This window comes from Lissotriton vulgaris, chromosome 6 (genome assembly GCF_964263255.1).
Source record: "Lissotriton vulgaris chromosome 6, aLisVul1.2, whole genome shotgun sequence".
Lineage (NCBI taxonomy): Eukaryota > Metazoa > Chordata > Amphibia > Caudata > Salamandridae > Lissotriton > Lissotriton vulgaris.
Genome location: NC_141694.1, coordinates 762,651,499 through 762,669,661, shown reverse-complemented (window position 1 = coordinate 762,669,661; position 18,163 = coordinate 762,651,499). Strand labels below are relative to the sequence as shown.

General features: G+C 45.0%; 1 protein-coding gene across 1 annotated transcript in view; it reads left to right on the top strand.

Moving 5' to 3' along the window:
• LOC147707952 (G protein-coupled receptor family C group 6 member A-like) overlaps positions 1-18,163 on the top strand; it is a 114,361-nt gene that overhangs the window by 69,508 nt on the left and 26,690 nt on the right. The window contains exon 4 of the mRNA XM_086925264.1: positions 16,350-16,562. Coding sequence (XP_086781390.1) covers positions 16,350-16,562 — 213 coding nt within the window. The remainder of the gene's footprint in view (positions 1-16,349; positions 16,563-18,163) is intronic.

Genomic DNA, 18,163 nt, shown 5'->3' with positions numbered 1-18,163 from the left:
ACAGCTTTTAGCCATGGTATACAGTGTGTCCTATCACATTTTAAGCAGTCCAAGATTATATCACGGGTCAAAATGGCAGCCGGGTTAATCCATATCTTTAGCCAGAAGAGTGCTGGTCTGGATCTTACAAAATCTTCTATATATGAGATGTTCAATTCACTGTGACATATATAGTGAGGGGAACAAATGACCCCACCCAGCACCTTCCGACAAAACCTATTTTCTTCGGTCTGGATATGGATACAGTTTGTATAACCCCAAACCTCGGCGCCATAAGTACCAGTTGGGATGCATTGGGTTTGGTAAATCTTTACTAGTGGTGTAATCACATCAGCGTGGTTGGGTTGTCGTAAAGAAGTGACACAATTTATAGCTTTACCCAACTTATTCCTAGCGTAAGAAACGTGTGGTTGCCACGAACCAGTATTTGAAAATAGCAACCCCAGATAGGAAAAAGTGCAAGTGCTTTTCAAAACATTTGACCCTGATTTAATCTCAACAATTTTATATTTTTTGGGGCCACAGCTCATGATAAGAGATTTTTTGAAATTAGTGGTCAAGCCTAGGTGTGCCATAAAATGGACAAAGCCTGAGATTAAAGTGCGAAGTGCCTTTGGTGTGCGGCCCATTAGGACGGCATCGTCAGCGTAAAGGAGGGTGGGTATAGGGACTCCGTTCACATGGGGTACATCTTTTGATAAAGTACTCAGCGAGCAGCTCAAATTGTTAATATAAAGAATAAAGAGGAGGGGAGCCAGCACGCACCCCTGTATGACCCCCCTACCAATGCTGATGTCGTCAGAAACTTCGCCAGATTGGTTAAGGCGCACACGTGCTCTTAGGTCACTATGTAAAAAAGCTAAAAAGTGGACCAAGTAATCATCCAAGCCATAATTAAGAAGGGTGGACCATAAGCGAGAACGGTTAACAAAATCAAATGCAGAACTTAAGTCCATAAAACCAAAATATAGGGGGGATTTTTTAGCAATGTTATATTTTGCCATAATCAAACTCAAGTTCAGACATTGTTCCACCGTGCCAACATTGCTGTGAAAACCAAGCTGGCTGGGATGTAGAATCTTACTCTCATCCGCCCAGGTTCTAATCCTTTAAAAATAACCCTCCCCAGGACTTTTAAGGTGTTATCAATTAACGATATAGGGCGGTAGCACCCGGGATCCATCTTATCTCCTTTTTTAAAAATAGGCCCGATAGTACTACATGACCATGTTTCTGGGATTTGTTCATTCGTTAAGTTATTGAAGACGTTACATAGCAGTGGGGCCCAAAAGTTGGGTTCACACTTTAATTGATCAATTGAGAGCCCATCGGGGCCAGGCGCTTTATTTCCTGCGCTTTCAGCTATAGCATCCTCGACCTCAGACACAGAGATGTTAAGGGGGCTTAAGGGGAGGGAGGTTAAAGCGGGGTTGTCCGGTGTGGCATAAATTTTAGCAAAGTGTTCAACCCACGCAGATCCGGTGATATTACAATTAATTGCCGTTAAGTTTGAACCTATAGATCTTAGGTTTTTTACCTCCCTCCAGAACCCAGTAGTGTCTTTCAATTCTGCAGAGCGTGCCAGGGAATCCCAGTGGGTCTTGACCAGTTCATTGGTTCTAATACGTAGGGTAGATTTGTACTCTGCTCCGAGTAACCTTATTTGAGGGATGTCCCTGGGTTCAGATTTTAGAGCAGCCCTTAGCTTCCTATTTGCTTTAGAGCAAGAGGCATCGAACCATCTAGGTGTTTCCTCAGATTTCCTCGAGGCAGGTCTGGAGATCTCACTTTTTATCGCAGAGCAGAGTTCACTAAATGATATAATTATATTACCCCCGTGATCATCAATGGTGAGGCAGATGTCAATCAAAGCTGGGTGTTTTTTAATAACTTTTGCCAGAATTCCCCTATTATCCACGCCTCTCCAAATTACCCTCAATCTATCAGTTGAAACTTCCAAGTTTCTTGCACCTATTTCATTTTGTGAGCACTTACCCCCTGGAAGTAGTAGGTGAATTACAATAGGGTAATGGTCGCTATATACTTTACACACAACCTCTGCCTTCGTTAAAACATTAGCGATAGAAGGTGAAACAAATACATAATCAATCGTAGTACCGCTCCCATGACCAATAAAAGTGGGAAACGGGGCAGCACTGATTTCGGTGCCAGCATACTCCATGCAATTTACAAGTTCTCTAGTTGCAAGGAAATTCGACAGTTCTATACCTCTTCTACAGGGGGGGTTTCTAAGGTGTATATGTGCATTAAAATCCCCTCCTAGGCAGATACCGTCAAATTTCCCATATTTCTGTCCATCCATAATTTTGTCAATAAAATCAAACAAAAGGATAAAATTACGATTAGGTTGGGACAAAAAGTCGTTATTGTAGAAGTTAATCAAACATAGCCTTGTCCTTTTAGTGTATGCCAATGCCATAAAACTTGGGCAGTTGGTTTGGAGTGTATCGACTTTGGCTTCTGCAGATATTTTGACCCAAATAGAGAGCCCCCCACTAGGACGGCCTAAAGGGGGGGCCGAAACAGTCCTGTTATGACAACTATACCCCTCAAATAGCAGGTCATCAGTGCACCAGGTTTCTTGGAACATTAGTACATCATGACAGTTGACCCAGTCCTTCCAAGATGTGATTTCCATCTTAGCCTTCAGGCCGGCAATGTTCCAGCTAAGGACTAACACATTTTTATCAGACCTCAAGCAAGGGTCCTGGTCAGTTCCTAGGGAAAGTACTGTTGTAGTATGCACCTGTTGTTCAGTATGTACTATGCCTTCATTCTGACACTCTCTCACCTGTATATTTGTGAAAACATTGTGATATCAAATGGTCACATTGTCTCTGGCGCAGGAGGAGACTTGTTAATTATGGTGCTCCACAGTTCCAACATAAATAACCCAAAGCGAAAGGTAAATAAGGTTGAAATATGAATGTCAATGTTGCCCACAAAAAACTACTTTACAAATAACACAATATCAATGTTTTCCACAAAAACTACTGTAGCCATAACACTGAGTGAAGAGTCTTTGCTTTTTAAAATAACTAAACAAAAAGTAAAACAGCTTCCTCCAATGAAACGAAAACTGGCAGCTCAAATAATAAAAACACACTGAGCTGGCCTCGGAATGAAAATGGAAATGTTCACTTAGTTTTAAAGTTCTGAATTCTTTCTCCCTGTAACCAGCTGACAGGAGTTCTTGAGAGCTTCCTCCAATGACATACAAACTGGCAGCTTAAATAATGAGAAAACACTGAGCAGGCCTTGGATAAAATAGAAATGTTCACTTAGATTTTAAAGTTCTGAATTCTGTCTCTGTGTAACCAGCTGGCAGGAATTAATTGAATATTCCAGGAACAGGAAACTCGATCTCCAGTAGCAGAAGGAAAGAATTCACACCTAATTCCAGACACGATAAAAAACAAAAGCCAAGCACCAAGTGCTGAAGTAAATGTCTATTTCTAGGTTCTGGACAGGGCACGCATGTTTCACAATGCGCTTGACAACATTAGCATTCCACGTCTCTAGCACCTATCATGCTCCATAGTCTTGCATGCTTCCCAACACACAGAAGCATTTCCTATTTGCCTGAGGTCTACGCTGCCAATGGAACAAAACAAGCATTGGCAGCATCACTAGAATAATGATAGCTACACTTAAGCAATGAAACCTAGGACCACAAGCACACACTGTATAATAACAAAGGGCATTGCCCAGACATGGATTTACTCATGATTGACTGCACATATACCAATGACTGCAAAATGATTTGTATGGAGACCCCTAGGATGTTGACAAATGACGCAGGCACTGAAACCACCTGTGCAGTATGCATTCCTGACAAAAGGTAATAACACAAAATGTACCTTTTTGTAAGGTTTTAATTTCAACCTGATTAAATTGGTGAGTGGAAATGTTGATTACCAAGTGATTTTCCTTCATGATTTATTTCCCTTGGTTCTCTTGCTTGACGTTGAAACGATTTTTGATTCTGGATTTTCTTTTTCCCCTTTGTGTTCGTCATTGGTCATTGAGCCACTCTCTAAAAAAGCCATCCCAGATGTTTAAGTTTGCTCAGTATCCTGAATAGTCGGTTCTTTACTAGAATTTGTTTTTTTTCTGACCTTCTTTGAAATTTGTTAGATTCACTATCCTTCGAAGAGGTCTCTGTGTCAGTGGTTTGACTATATGGTTTATTTTGTCCTTTTTTTGCATACATTTCTGCTGAACTGTACACTTCTCCAATTTTATAATCAATTGTGTCACGTTTAAACATGCACATTTTCCGATCGTTGATTTCTTGAGCATACCTGGTCAATTGTAGGTTAATGTCAACTAATGTGTTAGAACGCGCTACCATTTCCAATTTTGATGATAATTCAGTCTTTATTTGATCTATTTCTTTGGTGACTTCATCCAGAATTTTAGACGATTCTTCCACAATTAAAAATATCAGGTCTAGTGAACACTTTTTAAGTATGGCATACCATCTTTCAATGAATATGGAGTTATTTGTACACAAGGATGGTTTTAGTGGAATCCTTAATCCCCTGGGGATTCTTTGAACACGATGATACTTTTTAGTGTACTAGCTTGCAGTTGTTGATTTGTTTCCTTTTTAGTGAGGTATATCAATTGTTTGATGTTGTTTTGTATATTGCCTTTGTTGGATAGTATTGTTATTTAGTCCTGGATAAGAGCATATATTCTTGTGGCCTTGTTATCCATAAAAGCAAACATGTCTGCTCTTCAATCAGTCAAATTTGAAAGATCATCATATGACAGTATGAACAATTATGTTTGGGTGCAGTGTTCATTGATCATAAAAGTAATCAATCACGAGTGAGAAGGATCACGCACTCCTCGATATTCCAAACTTAAGTTGAATCTTGCTCCTTTTATGGCTTGCAAAAGGTTTTCACTCTCTGATCCTTGAGTGTGAAACACCATTAATAAAATAAAGTAGCGTTCCCCAACTGGGGTTTATCCCCTATTGCACTGCCTTGTGTCCCTATAAAAGGGATTGCATCAAGTTCATTACTGTAAATCACGAGTCATTGATCATAGTTCAATCTGTATTTATTTTGCAATGGTGGTATTGGGTATTCTTCATCCCATCAAATTTATATTCAAAGTTATTCACATCACAAATTTCCAGTATAAGAAACATTGATTTTCAATTTTTCATCCAATCCCAATGCAATTCGGGCTGGTGTAGCCTTTCATCCGGGGATAAACAATCAGAAACAAATGTGTAAATGAGGATCATAATGAACAACAGCCAACCGGCCTGCTCTAAGACAAGTATTTGTTTAACAGACAATATCTCAGGCACTTTTAAACATGCAAATACCTAGTGGTATAAAAGGTCAACTTGTTACAACATTTATGTAACATTAACAAAAAAAGCGTAAAAGATAAATGTTGCACAAGCTCTATAGAACACGGCTATAATCTGTGGTATACCATACCAGATGTGTCTGCTGGTATCCAGAGGTTCAGAACTATGAAAAATATACCTTTGTGAAATTGCTCTGTGATACATACAAGTGAAACATGCTCAAAAGCAAAACTGGATAAGCAAAAGAGAAATAGCAGAAGTCATGTGTAAAAAACATGCACTCTCGTGTTTAAATAAAGTTGTATCCCATGTTGTAATCAGGCGGCTCAAACGTGACAAACAATCTTTAAATCCAAATGAAAGCTGCAAAAACTGGAATGTGATGTTACAATAAATAAGATAGAGAATCAAGAAAACCTTTTAAGAAAAGAACCCTTCATAGTGAATATAGGTATGTTCAACATGCAATAGTGGTCACTTACGAGAATCTCCAGTCAAAAAAGGCGTGACAAAGTGATTCAAAGACGAAGTAGATCAGCTACTTCATTAAGCAAAGTATACCATAAACTTCCAGAGGACTAAACTTTGATAAAGGACAATCTTAGAGTGTGGGGGCCATCTTGCAAAGGGTCACCTAGCATCTACTGCAGAGTGTTGTTGATGCAAATAACAAAACAAGTGACTAAACATTAAGAAAATTGACAGCCGACTTGAAATAAGGTGAACAGTACCCATCAAGGGATTCTAGTGAACCTAGTGAGAATTCAGATCAAAACATTTAAATAAAATGATGTGTGTGAAGCTAATTTCACAGTAAGTATTCCTAAATACACAATGATGGCAGCCATCTTGAAATGTGCAACACTGCTAAAGAAAAACATATAATCCGTTTGTTGAATGACAAGTTAGAAAAGCTTGAAAGCAGAAACTAGAAGGTAATAAATTTGTGAACCCCATACAAGTTAATGGTAGCAACTGAATTCCATCCTATCATTTAGGCCATTTGGCATTAGTGTGTCCAATCTTTTTATCCCACAATTCTCTTTTTGAAGGAATAATTTGTGGTTGGCTCTTCCTTAGCTTGTGTCCACCATTTCCCAAATCATAAATTTTAGTTGACAGTGAGCTACATTTAAATAAAGACTACATTCAATGGCAAATTTTATGAAGGGTTCAAATGAGTACCAAGTGAACAAAACACATACTGCATAAAAGATTTAATTTGGAGACAAGGTAAAAAGGTATGAGTAGCTTGGACCAGGGGCCACTGTAGGAATAAGGATTTGTACATACTGGTAGAGAAATTGTACACATGTTCTGGCTGGGCACACAGAGTGTCAAAACAATGTATTGCTAGTAAGTGAACGGGTTTCTGTAAGCAATCCTTGGCTTGGCACAGTCATCAAGGTCGTCCTCAGAGAAAATTGCATGTGGTACATGAACACCAATACTAAAATTACATATACAGTTTTGGAAATAAGTAAAAATTCCTAAACCAGCTTAAAGTGAAGGCTAATGACTTAAATGATACAAACCTCAAGAAAATTGGATATAGGGAAGAAAATAAATAGCATATCGAAAATAGCAACGATCCACTGCAACAGCATTTACACTTATTACTTTGAAAAAATGGCACATGTGGTGAACTTACAGTCAGTATCTAGAACTATTTATCTACAGGCCTTTTTGAATCCATTTAGAAAGTTTTCCAGTTTGTTCAGTGTAATACAAGAAAACAATGACTGGGGGCGCTAGAGGGCGCACTAGCTAATGGCCGCACTGTAGTGAGGCTCTGGCCGCCTGGTCAGCACTATCCTGCTTTTCTCCTGAATGCCTGCAGGGTTTTGCCTGAAAATCACAGCGAGTGTGAGCCTGCCTGCCCTGTGGCTCCAGGCCAAATTTGGGGACGATCCGACACTCGGAGCGGAACTTAGCCGACCAAGGACTCTGGTCGGGAAATACTGCGGAGGAGGGGCGGAGCGGGCGCCTGAGCGCCGAGCCACGCGAGGCGGGGGCTGTCCACGAGGCAATTAGGCCTCAGGAACGGAGAGGCTTGCCCTGGCGGTGCGGGACCTGCCGGAGATCGGGGACCGGCGGTGGCGGTGAGTCTTCCCCCTCCCCTGACCGCGACTGCGAGTGGTGGTGCTGACCGGCTTTCCTGAGCCCTGCAGGGATTGTAGTTGGTGCCGAGGACTGCCGCCTGAGCTGAGAGGTGATTGTCTGGGACCCCGGCCTCTTACAGCGGATTGCCGGCGGGGCCCCTGTTCTATCTGAGAGATCACTGCTTCTGGAGTCTGGGAGCCGGGGAACTTCTGAAGACCACTAGGGGCCACAGGCTGTGGTCGGTTTACAAGAGCTGCTGCCCGGTGGTGGCGCGCTGGACCTTCCTTCCCCCTCCCCCTCCGCCACCCAGGGCTCCTCGAGTGCAGACCTTGCTCGCTCCTCTCCGGCACGTTGCTGCCCACTACCCACACAGAGTAGCCAGCTGGGGCCACAGTCCCTCTCGTGGGCGATATTGACTGGCTTTGGTCACTGAAGTTGGGACGCATTGAGAAGGGGGTGACGCTCTGCCGCTGCTGACCTGCTCCTTCAGTGGAAGGCATTGCCATTGGCGCGATCACTGCGCAGGGAGGCGCGAATGCACAAAGGATTGGCGAAGGGCAGTGAGCGCCATATTGATCGCCTCTCGCTGGGCGTCTCAGGCCCCTACAGGCGTAGCACTATGGGGAAGAACGACAATAAACAACCCAAGCTCTCTTTTGAACCTGCCCCCCCCAAGAAGCAGCTACGTGGCGCAAATGGCGCTGGCGCGACCCACGAACCATCGGGCAATGAGCCCCCCTCCACGTCCATGGCCCCTGAGATGCAAATAATGCTGGAGGAGATGAGGCAGGGCTTCGCCACAATAGTGGACAAGGTGGACCGCCTATCCTCCAGGATGGATGGGGTCGTGCAGAAACTGGAGGTCCATGAAGAACGTCTGACGGAAGCAGAGAGGCGTATTTCTGCCTCGGAGGATTCCTCGGCAACTCACGACGCGCGCCTCTCCAGAATGGACAATATCCTGCGGGTGATAGCGGCGAAGAACGAGGAGTTGGAGGCGAGGAGTAGGCGCAATAACATTCGCGTCACGGGGGTTCCGGAGTCCACCAATACTGGTCGCATGGAGGAATATGTAGAGAGAATCCTAGTTGCTGCAGTGGGCAGGGAGGCCTTCTCTGGTCAATTTATTGTCGAGAGAGCGCATCGATCTCTGGGTCCGGTGCCCAAGCCAGGGGCACAGCCGCGGCCTATCATCGCCCGCTTGCTTAACTACCGCGACCGCGACGCGGCACTACGAGCAGCTCGGATGAATCACAACTTGTCTTGCGATGGTGTGCCCTTTTCAGTGTATCCGGACTTTACGCCTCTGGTGCAGGACCAGCGGAAGAAGTTTATGGACGTAAAGAAAAAGTTAAGAGACATGCAGGTGGATTACGCACTCCTGTACCCGGCGCGCTTAAGGGTGACCCATCAGGGCAAACAATACTTTTTCATAAATCCGCAGCAGGTGGAAGACTACATCAAGAAACTCCGGGCTGCTAGGAGAGACAGACGTAATGCGGAAAATGGAGATGCGGACAGAGACCCAGAGGAGCAAGCTGCAGACTGAAAATGCCTCTTTGTTGCTAGATGGCTGACCTCCCGTTGTTGTGTTAACATTCGGTTTGGATCCTATGGCCTGTTTTAGCCCTGGTTGTCCTGTTCTGGGCTGAGAAACTGAATTGTGCTATCCTCACTGCTTGGACTGGCTGTGGAATGGCGGACAGGTCGTATGCTATACACCAGGGATGTAATTGGTATTGACATGTCCGGAAAACTGAGGATATTTGCGGTGGTGTGAGCAGCGACAGGGGCATGGACGGCTCGATTGCCTTGCCTGGCATCTTCTCCAATTGGGGAGGTTGCCGGGAGTGACGTTAATATGATGGACAGGCACTGACCTGCAGGGGTAATGTATACCAGGCACCACCCCCCCTTTCTCTGACTGTTCCCGTATGTCCTGTGCGGGGCGGGAGGGGAATGTAGGGGTGTATTGGTGTGTACCTCTGATGCCCCCAGAAGGGGATTCCCCACACAGTTTTTCTTTGTTTCTTGAATGCAGGGTTCGGGTTGGAGGGGGGGACTACGGTACTGGCAAGTTTGGGTTGCTTCAGTGGGAGGGGGGAGGACTTGGTGCGAGGGGGTTGGGGTGTTGCATATGGGGGGTAGGGAGGTGTTTGACTGTTGGGAGATGCGTTGTTGAGTCTGGTGGCAGGTTTGCGGGAGATATTCATGGCATGTATGTAGAGTGCGTTGATAGCGAGTGTGTAAGCATTACTGGATGGATGGGACGAATGGTCCGAACAGCAGAAAGATTTGGGTATGGTACGTTCAGATTGGGGGCTGGAGAACCGGCCGTAGGCTTTTTTCAGGAATACGATGATGAGCATGGGTGATGTCACATTGGGTAAGGTTTCGATAATGTCCTGGAATGTTCGAGGCCTTAACGACCCCAGGAAATGCAGAAATGTAATTGCATATTTGGATAGGCATCATGTGCAGATAGCGATGCTTCAGGAAACCCACCTGAACCCACGCAGTGCCACTAAGTTTGCAAGTAGATGGGCAACTGTGAGGGAGTTTTCCTCATATTCCACTTACTCGAGGGGTACTGTTATTCTGGTCCATAAAGCGTTGCATTTCCAAAAACTGGGTGCGAGGGTGGATGCTGAGGGGCGATATGTGATCCTGTGGGGCAGGCTGGGCACTGAGGTGATCATGCTTGTTAATTGTTACGCACCCAATATTGACACACCTGGTTTCTTCCTATCGTTGTGGGGGCATGTGCTGGGGATCGAGGCTACACACATAATCTGGGGGGGGGACTTCAACCTATCACTGAATCCTGGGGTAGATAGATCGGATGGTAGTGTACAGTACAACACGAAAGCTCGAGATACTCTTCATGGTATACTGACAGAGGCTGGCCTATTAGATAGCTGGAGGCACACACACCCAACATCCAGGGAAGGCACGCATTTCACGACGCATGCACGCTCATGGGCGAGGATTGACTACTGCTTTATCTCGCGAGGCCTGGCTGGGGGCGTTGCTCAAGTGAAACATCTACCTCGTACTTATTCAGACCACTGCCCTGTACTGGCTGTGTTGGAGATGCCTGGTTATGCCAGAGTGCGTCCGCCGTGGCGACTCTTCCCCTCTGCCCTACTTGACCCTGTCTTTAAACACGAACTTGGTGAGGAGATAGAAGCTTTCTTCCCTAGAAATAAGGGGTCAGTTGAGAAGGTGGAAACAATTTGGGAAGCCTTTAAAGTGACTGTCAGGGGCGTCACGATTTCTAAGAGCTGTGGTATACTCAGGGACATAGTGCGCACGTTGACTAAACTTGAATTAGAGCTTAAAGCGCTGGAGGCTGAGATGGTTAGGGATCCTCGCCCTGACTTGGCGGAGGAGTTCAGGGCCAAACTCTCGTCCTTTGAGGAGGAAGCTGCCAGAGAGGTGAAGTTCCGTGGCAAGTACTGGACGGCTAGGCGCTACTGTGAGGGTGACCGGCCGGGTAAGGTACTTGCGGCGCTCACGAGACACCAGCGCCATGCCACCCACATATTAGAAATCACTGATAGCGAGGGCAGGTCCTATCAGGATACTGAGGGCATACAGGACACCTTCCTACAGCACTACAGACGGTTATATTCCACACAACAGGAGGGCGAAGTGGAGCTCGGGAACTTCCTGGAAGACATAGCGCTTTGCTGGCTAAGTGACGGTGACAGGGCATTCCTGGGATGCCCTTTCGAACTGGACGAGATCAGAGAAGCGATCATGTCCCTCAGCAATGGTAAGGCTGCGGGGCTAGACGGCCTTCCCGCCGAATTCTACAAGTGCTACATAGAAATCATGGCGCCGGTGCTGAAGGAAGTCTTTGAAGAATCGCTTGAGGTGGGGATACTGCCGGGCTCGATGAGGGAGGTAGCGATAACCTCCCTTCTGAAACCAGGAAAGAATCCGCTTGATACCGACGCCTATAGACCCCTCTCGCTGTTAAATTGCGACGCAAAAATACTTGCTAAGGTGCTGGCGACTAGGCTGTCCCTGCTCATGCATACACTGGTACTTCCGGACCAGTCTGGGTTTGTCCCAGGTCGTGCCACATCGCATAACCTCCGTACCCTGTTTTCCCTTATACCCACCATAGCGCCTGAGCTACCGGTCGCTGCTGTGTTTCTGGACGCCACCAAAGCGTTCGATTCAGTGGAGTGGGGTTATCTCATGACTATCTTAGGCAGGATGGGGTTCCCTCAGATATTCATTGCTTGGGTGAAACTACTCTACACCTCCCCAGTCGCCAGGGTCATCATTAATGGGGTGTTATCTGCCCAAATGCCGATTACGAGAGGGACCAGACAGGGCTGTCCCCTGTCGCCCCTGCTTTTTGCCTTGGCAATTGAACCACTGGCATGCAGGATCCGGCAACTGCATAAGGCCAGCGCCTTCAACTGTAACCAACGGCAGATTGGGATCTCCCTTTATGCAGATGATGTTACACTGTATGTGCGACACCCACAACAGCACCTCAACCCACTTCTGAGAGAATTTATAGTGTTTGGTGGCATATCCGGAGTGCACATTAACTGGCAGAAGTCGCAGTTCTTCCCCCTCACGGCCTCAGTTACCCACTTTCCATTAGACTACCCCTTAGAATGGTGCGATTCGGACCTGCGATACTTGGGCATTGTGATATCGCTCCATAAAGAGGACACGATTCGGCTGAATTATGGAGTGGCTATCTCGCAATTGACTGACAATGTGACCCGCTGGTTGGCCCTTCCGCTTTCCATGGCAGGCAGAGCCTCCCTGATAAAAATGGTCGTCCTTCCGCGATTCCTATACCTATTCCAGAACATTCCCTACTATCCGGGCACCTATTTTTTCAAGAGGCTTCGGACTGAGCTACTTCGCCTCTTTTGGGGTGGCAAGCAGCCACGCCTTAGCTGGACTGTTCTGACACAGCCGTATGAAAGAGGCGGGTTCGATGTGCCTGATCTGGAAGTGTATTACCTCAGTGCTCAGGCGCAGCACGCCTATCACTGGGTTTGCCCCGCCCCCTTTATGCCGCAGGCAGCAGCCGAAGATTGGATAGTGCATCCACTCCCGCTCAGGGGCATGATTATGGGACTGACCAGTGATGTCGAGACACCTGCTACCACTGTCACCTGTACTATTGACTCTTGGAAGAGGGTGACTAAACTACTTGGAGCGCCCATGCTTTATTCCCCAGCGATCCCCCTGGCATACCACCCGAAGCTCTCGCTATTGCTGGAGAATGGGTTTCGTTCCATGTGCAAACGCGTGCACCTTACTACATGGGGTGACTTGTTCCAGGATGGGTTGTTCCGTACCAAAGATCAGATATTTCGGAACGGCCCCCCGACACCGATGGAGGTGTTTTATTATATTCGACTGCGTCAGGGTATGCGGGACATTCTACCTAGCTTCCCAGAGGAGCCGGGGACAGTCCTGCCATTGCATGTGATGCTGGTATCGGATGGCAGGCACTTGGTGTCAAAACTGTATGCTTCTATCCGGGGGCAGCGTCCACCGGCTCTGTCTAGAGCGTGGGTTGATTGGAACACTGAATTACCTGTCGAGCTCACAGACGAGCAGTGGAAGTATTGCTGCTCGGTCACGGCTAACATATCCTCCAGCTGTCGATTGAAAATCATTCATTACAAGTTTATACAGAGGTATTATTACACCCCAGTCAGGAAGCTACGTTTTCACCTATCGGAGGACGACAGGTGTGCACGCTGCCGTGCGGAAGGCGCGGGTTTCCTTCATTTGGCCTGGGAGTGTGGGGCGATACAGACATACTGGGCGCAGGTACATGCTGCGCTCCAGGTCATGATTGCTGGCCCTCTGCCTCTGGACCCGGTGGTGATGTTATTGGGGTATACCAAGGATGTACCCAAAGCGGACCGGAGGTTTGTTGATATCGCGATGCTGCTGGCTAAGAGAAGGATCGCTTGCAGGTGGGGGAGAGGCAGGGCGCCGAAGTTTAAGGAATGGCTGGACGACCTCACGTACTGCCAAGACCAACATGGCATCTATGCGGAATTGCTACCCGCCCGCTGCAGACCCAGTGATTTTTGGTCCCCTTTGCAGGTGTACTGGTTGTCCCAGGCGGCTCACAGTGACTTCTCTGGAGATGAAGGTCTGTTGACTGGCCCATGAGCGAGTGGATGTTGCGTAATACACTCACCATACTACATGTCACGTGGGGGGTGGGATCCTGGCCCCCCCTGCTTATACATTTGCTGTAGGTTTGATGCTGAGGTGACACTGAGTGCTCTGGGACACTTGCATGTCATGTGCTGCTACGTACAGAACACACCTTACTGACCCACCTGATGCCCGTTTACAGAGGTTCGACAGGGGGTAGACATACACAGTGGATCCTGAGACCGTACGTCGGTGGGGATGGCATTTGCATGCTTGAGTGCTGCGCACCCCCGTTATGACACATTGCACTCCTGTTGCCTATACACTGGACGCTTGCTGGGGGGACAGGTGAGGCTACCCTTACTCGACATACTTATGGCACAATGCTCCACACGGTGACGTCACTGGCTGACTGATATGGGATGGGATAGCTGTGGGACAGGGGGGATCAGTGGCACCCTCCATCCTTGATTGGCACTACACATGTATGTGAGGATACTGGCGGCTCCTTGTTCCTTATGTCCGTGATTGTGTAAGGGGTGTGCTCTACTTCGGATCTCCTCACACTGCAGATCACTGGGGAAAGTATCAATGACAAGCCTAAATGGGATGTACTAGCCCATGTACAATAACTGCTGTTCTGCTGAATGTACCATAACTATCATGCTTTATTGAAATGCTATTGCTGTACCTGTCATGTATCTTTGTTGACCGCAACTAATAAAGGTTTAAAAAAAAAAAAAAAAAAAGAAAACAATGACTCCCCTGTGGAAAGCCCCCAGCCTCATTGATATGAAAAACCAACATGCACCCACAATATAATAGCAAAATTTGCTGTTGTCTATGTTTACAGTTCAACAATTGTATGTGGGTGTTACAGTGGTTGATGGCGCAGTGAGAGTGATATATGTGAATAAATTGCATACTGAGTATGATTCATGAGCAGATCCGAAACAAAGAGCACTGATTCACACAATTATTTTCAGTTTTGACTCATAGTTAGAGTTCTGTTTGGGCACATAACAATAAATTGGGGTCTAAATGTCATGAATGTCGATGTTTCAACTCCTATAGTCTATATTAGAAGGGTCTTCATCAGAAGTAGTTGGTAGCACCTCATCATTCATTTGTAAATTGTGAATTTAGTGGCCACCAGGTCCAAAAATCCAGGATGTATATCCTCATTTTTGGATAAACAAACCACATAACCAAATCAATGTACTTCAACACCAAACAACAGTCGTCTGATTGGTGCTGGATTCCCTACCTCTCTCTTGATTAAATCTATTGTACACACAATTTATTCATATATGTACCATTAACTGCATCATCAACTGAATCGATGAGCTGTAAAAAATGACAATAAATAGTTATATTGCATGTGAATATTGATTGTTTATGCCAAGAGAGTTCAGACTAAAGGCTTCCTCTGAGGGAACAACTGCCTCCTTGTACTATTGATTACCGTAGTTCCCAGGACTTTAGGGTTTCCCATTTATGGCCTCTTGAGTTTGTTTGATGTAACACAGGATTTTCATTTGCATTTACTTGGGTCAATTTAGACACTTTAAATATAGAATCACTAAAATGATTGAGTACATTTGTGGCTTTTTCGGGATTTACATGTCATAGGTCCCCTATATTTTCTTCTCCAGCAGGACTATATTTTTCCTGGTTGTCAAATCCTTTCCATGCAGCCCTATGTAGTACGGAGATGTTTGAACAGTTTTCATACCAGTATATTTAGCACAGATAGTAGTTGCAAACTTGAGTGTCAAAACACTAGAAAAGTTTGTGAACGCCCAGAAAGGTAAGACTTTGAAGGTGTTTATTACCTTACATCAGTCAACCACTTGCAGCTCAATTGAGAACACCAATGAATCTGCCTCTGGGCCAAAGCTTTTCCATCTGTGGGAGGAAGTAACTGCAGATCTTGAGTGCATGAGAAATTAGCTGGGCATTATGCCCTCAAACTACATTTCTAGTAGACTATATATATTTCAGATCTCGATTCAATAAATGAACACATTAAAACCTCTTAGTGAAATGAGAATGATGGAAAAAGCAACACAGACTTATCAAACTCAACTCAGGCCCACCAGACCCAACTTTCAAGGCAAGATTACTTTTATTTGGTCGGTGTCACAGCCCAAACACCCTCCAGAAGTTACTTCCCCACCTGAGATGCATGGTAAATCAGGGTTCGGTTTATATTCAGGAGAATTGATAAGGGTCTCTTTAGAGGTAGATCATATCTCAGACAGAATGGCTGATAGCCACCATGCAGATAATGCTAGTCACACTATGAACCACTTTACTTCTATAGAAATCTTTGAACAATGACATTTCCAAAATAAAAGTGAAATATTTTTTTAAGTATCGTTGGGTAGACTATTGTTAAGTATTGCGCTAATGAGCGAAAAGTACTTATTTGGTAATTAAATAATGTGGAAGAGTGTACCCACAGGAAATGGATCACCATATTGAAGAAAATTTGAGTTTAAAAATGTGTTGAATTATTATCAATGGTGTTAAGGATATAGTGAGATGGTTCACAGTTTGTGCTCTGAAGTCTAGTAGAACCATTATCTCTTTATGGTTTGCACAGACTCCTATTGATAAAAGTCTGGACTTTCGACTGGGCTCCACAATGTAAAGAATGTAATCCTGCACATGGTGAATAGTACTTTGTGATAGTTACTCATATTACTTTCATTTGGTCCCTTTCTAGTTACTCAGTAAAATCAGGCAAGTGAACTTTTCTCAAGTAGATGGACCTTTTTATTTTGAAGAAAATGGAGACTCCATCAATGGATATGACCTGATAAACTGGCAGTTGGTGAAAGGCTCTGTACAGCTTACGATCGTTGGGGAATATAGTTTGCTGAAGAAGAATGTGGAGTTTCGTGGCAGTCCTATTCTATGGAACACAGAGAATAACAAAGTAAGTACAACAAGGTGATTGGCATCTATATGTTCACATGCAAGTCACATATTCTGTTTGAATAGTAAGTGAAAGGTGAAAGTGTGAGAACTGTGTTAGGCTAAGTCCTGGATGATGATACTGCATAGATGAGATCTTACTGGCAAAATAAATGTGAAAAGATATTCTGCTATTATTCAAAAAGGTAAACTTAAACTTTAATTTGGAAGTAGTGACAGACTTGATTAATTCGTATTCTAGGAAAATTGGATGAAAATCTATTTTACTTGTAGCAACGCACTGTTCCCACTAATCCCTAGTATATATTTCTGTAGGGTTTCAGAACAATTTTTACTTTTTGTGTGACAGATTCATATTATTTTTTCTGTTCATACTTGTCACCTGGGTGCAGAAAAAGTGAATAAACCAATGTAAATTCCATATCCTAATTCACAAGCTAACCTGATTACGATGGTGGAAAACCATAAATGCAGTAGAATTTTCACTGTCATAAATTTGATGGTGGGAACATAAGTGCTCAATGGGGGAAACAACCATTACAACGCAACTATTACAACGCACACCGTTACAACGCACACCATTACAACGCAGATTCATTTACAACGAATGCCTTTACAACGCATGACATTACATATCAGATGCTATTACAACGCATGCCATTACAACGTAAGTATAGGTAAGTATATAATTTTATTTAACCTTTTTTTTATTACAAAAATATTAAAATTAATTAAAATAAATTAATTAAAGTAATTTTATATATATAGTTTGGGTTATGGGGTACTGGCGTATTTTTAGGGTTTAAGGCTAGGTTTGGTTTTTGGGGTACAGGGGTATTTTTAGGGTTCAGGGCTGGGTTTGGGTTTTGGGGTACAGGGGTATTTTTAGGGTTCAGGGTTGGGTTTGGGTTTTGGGGTACAGGGGTATTTTTAGGTTTCAGGGTTGGGTTTGGATTTTGGGGTACAGGGGTATTTTTAGGGTTCAGGGCTGGGTTTGGGTTTTGGGGTACAGGGGTATTTTTAGGGTTCAGGGCTGGGTTTGGGTTTTGGGGTACATGGGTATTTTTAGGGTTCAGGGCTGGGTTTGGGTTTTGGGGTACATGGGTATTTTTAGGGTTCAGGGTTGGGTTTGGGTTTTGGGGTACAGGGGTATTTTTAGGGTTCAGGGTTGGGTTTGGGTTTTGGGGTACAGGGGTATTTTTAGGGTTCAGGGCTGGGGTTGAGTTTTGGGGTACAGGGTTATTTTTAGGGTTCAGGGCTGGGTTTGGGTTTTGGGGTACAGGGGTATTTTTAGGGTTCAGGGCTGGGTTTGGGTTTGGGGTACAGGGGTATTTTTAGGGTTCAGGGCTGGGTTTGGGTTTTGGGGTACAGGGGTATTTTTAGGGTTCAGGGCTGGGTTTGGGTTTTGGGGTACAGGGGTATTTTTAGGGTTCAGGGCTGGGTTTGGGTTTTGGGGTACAGGGGTATTTAGAGGGTACAGGGTTGGGTTTGGGTTTTGGGGTACAGGGGTATTTTTAGGGTTCAGGGCTGGGTTTGGGTTTTGGGGTACAGGGGTATTTTTAGGGTTCAGGGCTAGGTTTGGGTTTTGGGGTACAGGGGTAT